The sequence below is a fragment of the Tupaia chinensis genome, unplaced genomic scaffold (assembly GCF_000334495.1).
Source record: "Tupaia chinensis unplaced genomic scaffold, TupChi_1.0 Scaffold143579_1, whole genome shotgun sequence".
Classification (NCBI taxonomy): Eukaryota; Metazoa; Chordata; class Mammalia; order Scandentia; family Tupaiidae; genus Tupaia; species Tupaia belangeri.
In genome coordinates this window covers 79,281-83,327 of record NW_006203425.1, presented here as the reverse complement: position 1 = coordinate 83,327, position 4,047 = coordinate 79,281, and the positions used below count along the sequence as shown (strand labels likewise).

Genomic DNA, 4,047 nt, shown 5'->3' with positions numbered 1-4,047 from the left:
TTTTTGCTATAGGACACGTGCGCTCGCCAGACAGACAGAGAGAGACAGAGAGATAGAAAGAGAGAAATCACCCCCCAGGGGGATGGTCACGCCGCAATCCCCTCTCCTCCATTCTCCTCTTGGGATCTTGGGCACACACGCACATGCGCCTGGCGTGAGTTTTAAGTCACTGGGTCCAGGACGCGAACCGCGGTCGACTACGTGGAGTCCAGCGACATAGCCATTACGCTAACTGCTGGTTCCCAGTTTTTTCTCTCTTGTGCACATCCTTTCTGTATTAAGTTGAAAGCATAACTCATTTGATTACATCATATTGGTTCATTAGTTTATTGGACTATGATAATTTATGAAGAATGGTTTACTGATGTGCCATATTTAAATATTATACATATTCCTACACACACACGCAGGGCACTTGCCAGAGACAGGCAGAGAGATAGGGAGGAATCAGCTTTCAAGGGGGTATAGTCATGCCACAATTTCTTCTCTAACATCACATAATTTTACTTGGACTTTGGGCAAACACATATGTATGTCTGGTGTGTTTTTTATTCTGCCAGGGCAAAGATTCAAACCACTCAGTTGGCCATGTGAGATTCAGCTCCCTTATTCACCAGGCCAAGAGGCTGACTGTCTTATATTCTGAGTATTATGTTTTGTAGAGTATTATATGTTGGTATACTGTAAACACAAGTAGATTATGGATGAACATACATTCACTGGACCAGCTCATGGTGTGTAGGCTAAGGCAGCTGGATCACACATGGATGGGTGACTTCGCAGTTCCCGTCTTCTACCCAGCATGTTTGTGTGCATGCCCAAAATTCCAAGAGTGGACTAGAGTAAAAGGGATTGTGGTATGGCCATCCCAGTAGGGAGTGGTTTCTCACTTCCTCTCACTCTCTTTCTGTCTCTGTCTCACTCTGGTGAGAGCTCAAGCCCTATAACAAACTAAAAAGAAAAGAAAAAGATGGCATTTATCTTTTATAGATATCATTCTCATTTCTTCTTGTCCTTTCATATATATTTTAGTCTGTGAATTTCCTTGGTATAAGCATCTCAAAGCATTAACCATAATACCAGACAAATGGATTAGAAGGCTATTTCTATAACAATCATTGTTTATATATGTGTGGTGTTCTTAATATCTGAAAAGCAGTGACTCACATGAACTCAGAAGCCCAGAAATGGATTAAACACAATCCATGGTTTATGAGCCACTCTCATTATTAACCTCTTGGTCATTAACTTTTAAGAATATGTATACGTATCACACTAGGGTCTTTTATCACATTATTTTTTTTTTTAGACGTTTTTGCTATAGGACGCGTGTGCTTGCCAGAAAGACAGAGAGAGACAGACAGAGAGACAGAAAGCGAGAAATCACCCCCCAGGGGCGATGGCCACACCATAATCCCTTCTCCTCCATTCTCCCCTCAGGATCTTAGGCACGCACAAATGTGCGCCCAGGGTGAGTTCAAGTCGCCGGGTCTGGGACTTGAACCACAGTTGACTACATGGGAGTCCAACGACATAGCCATTATACTAGCTGCTGGTCCCTTCACATTACATATTTTTTTAAAAAAATATATAACCTAAAGTTTTCTAACCAACCAGATATGAGGCAACGATATAAATACTGAGGAACTCAACTTCTCAGCATCTTTGTCGTATAGAAATCTGTATTAAAATGGTTTGGGATAAAAAAAAAATGGTTTGGGATGAAGTGGTTAACTAAAGAAAATACATGAGATAGTTCTAGTCATGTATGAAATTAAGTAATTAGGTATCTTGGTAATATTTGGTAAACAACTAATAAAGAGGAAAGCTAATCATACTAATTTATTTAGAAGTCAATGTGATGGTGGCTGACTCCATGGACTGGTGGTTAAGAAAGTCAGATCTCACTTGGCTGATTGCAAGTTTGAGTCCTAGAACTAGTAGCTTGAGAAACATACTGGACCTAGATGTATGTATGCCTAGAATCACCAAAGGAAAGAAATCTGGAGAAGGAATTTTGCAGCATGACCATTCCCCACGTGGGCTGCATCTTTCTCTTCCTCTCTTAGTTTGGAGTGCTTGCATCCTCTAGCAGAAAAATAAAATGCCTAGGTAATATGAACATGGTTAAAATTGAGAAGATAATTACCATGTGTGTGTGTGTGTGTGTGTGTGTGTGTGTGTGTGTATTTTTAAAATTTTTGTCATTGGGCATGTGTACTCACTGGAAAGAGACAGAAAGGGAGAATGAGAAATCACCCCCTTTGTGGATGGCCATGTCACGATATCTTGTATTACTTTCTCCTCTTGAGATTTTGGGCGTGTGCACACAAATGTGTGGCATGATTTCTAAGCCTTTGTTCCAAGGCTTGAACTACAGAGTTACCTATGTGGGATCCAACACATACACCATGTCGTCTGCTGCCCCATAGTAAAGTTATGTTAAATGACAAAGCTTTCTCAGAGATAGACAGGAATGTAGACATCCATTCAAAGTTGTTGATACTGTATATAATTATGACTAATGATTCTTTTTTTTGTATTCAGACTCCTGAATCTATGTAGCCAGAGCTGTGGTCCTGGATTTCATAAAATTCTCCTTGAAAGAATACCTGACTGTTTTCTTTGTGTTTCCTTCACAGACAGAGCCATTTCAAATCAAACAGGTATGAAATATATAAGCATCCTATGATAACTCCACTCCTTATATCTCTATAAAAAGGAAGCCAGTAATAGTAGAAATAGAATATAGAGAATAATTGTTCTCAATTTGTGTGTTCACTTATTGTTTCAATATATTTATTTCATAAACATGATTGTTACCCTATTGTATGTCACCTCTTACCTGGCTGTGTTCATCATATCAGACTAAATTTTGAAACTGATTCAAGGTAAAAATTTCTTGCATCCAGTGCTATATAAAACAGTGTCTATCTTAGATCTCACACTTTACCATGCTGAAGTCTTCTAAAAAATGAAAGTTGCAATCAGGACTACCTGTGAGTTCCATGAAAGATTAAAAATGGCTGTCATGGGAACCCGCAGCAGCAAAAGAGACAGACTGAGTCCAAAGGAACTTCATCACAGACCTCTTGCTATATTCTTCCCACTCTAGTGTGTCTCTGACCACCTCCCTCCCTCCCATGACCCTTCACCATTAAAAACTCCATGTCTTCCCCAAAGAACAGCAATTGGCAACAGTATGAAATTGGGGAGCACAAAGGGACCACATGTCTCAGACTGCATTTTGCCTGTCGAGTTGTATTTTGAGATTTCATAGATGGCTGAATTTTGTGATGCATCCTCCAGTTGAATCTTTCCAACTCAGCTTAAGTTGTACTGGTTCTGAGAGACTTGGAAAGGAACCAACACCTAAAGCTGGATAGATACACACTACTCTGGTTGGAAGAGAAGGCCCTCTCCCAACAACACACCTGAGAAGTAGAGCTCATCTTCCCCCACCCCATATTACAGAATCAATTCCACAAAAAGGTGTAAGATTGGATAATTCATCAGATAACCAGAAAACATCCAGAGGCATAAAAATATGAGGAAACAAACAAATACCTCTCCCTCAAAGGACAATTCTTCCTCAACCATAGATAACACAAAATAACTTGCAAAAATATCAGAAAAATCACTCATAATATTCATACTTTAAAAAAAATAGATAAAATGCAAGAGAACAGAGACAATGAGCTCCAGCAGGTGAGGAAGTCCTTCAAAGACTTGGAGGAGGAGATCGACATCATAAGTAAGAATCAAACAGAACTTCTATGCATAAATCTATGCATAAAAACTGCAATATAGGAAATCAAAAGCTTCTTCAAAAGTATGAATAGCAGATTAGACCACAGAGAAGATAGAGTCTCTTATCTGGAAGACAAACCTCTGACTTAAATAAAACCTCCAAAATAAATGAAAAAAAATAAAGAGGACAACATAAAGAAAATATTAGACACATTAATAACCCAAATTTCTTTCTTTCTTTTCTTTTCTTTTTTTTTTTTTTTGGGGAGTTTTTTTCTTTAGGGAACATGCGCTCGC

The 4,047-nt window shown here is 39.0% G+C and overlaps 1 protein-coding gene across 1 annotated transcript in view; it reads left to right on the top strand.

Annotated features, from left to right (window-relative positions):
• The window catches only part of LOC102494601 (vomeronasal type-2 receptor 116-like), an 11,229-nt gene that overhangs the window by 1,908 nt on the left and 5,274 nt on the right, over positions 1-4,047 (top strand). Inside the window, exon 3 of the mRNA XM_027766478.1 lies at positions 2,548-2,666. Coding sequence (XP_027622279.1) covers positions 2,548-2,666 — 119 coding nt within the window. The remainder of the gene's footprint in view (positions 1-2,547; positions 2,667-4,047) is intronic.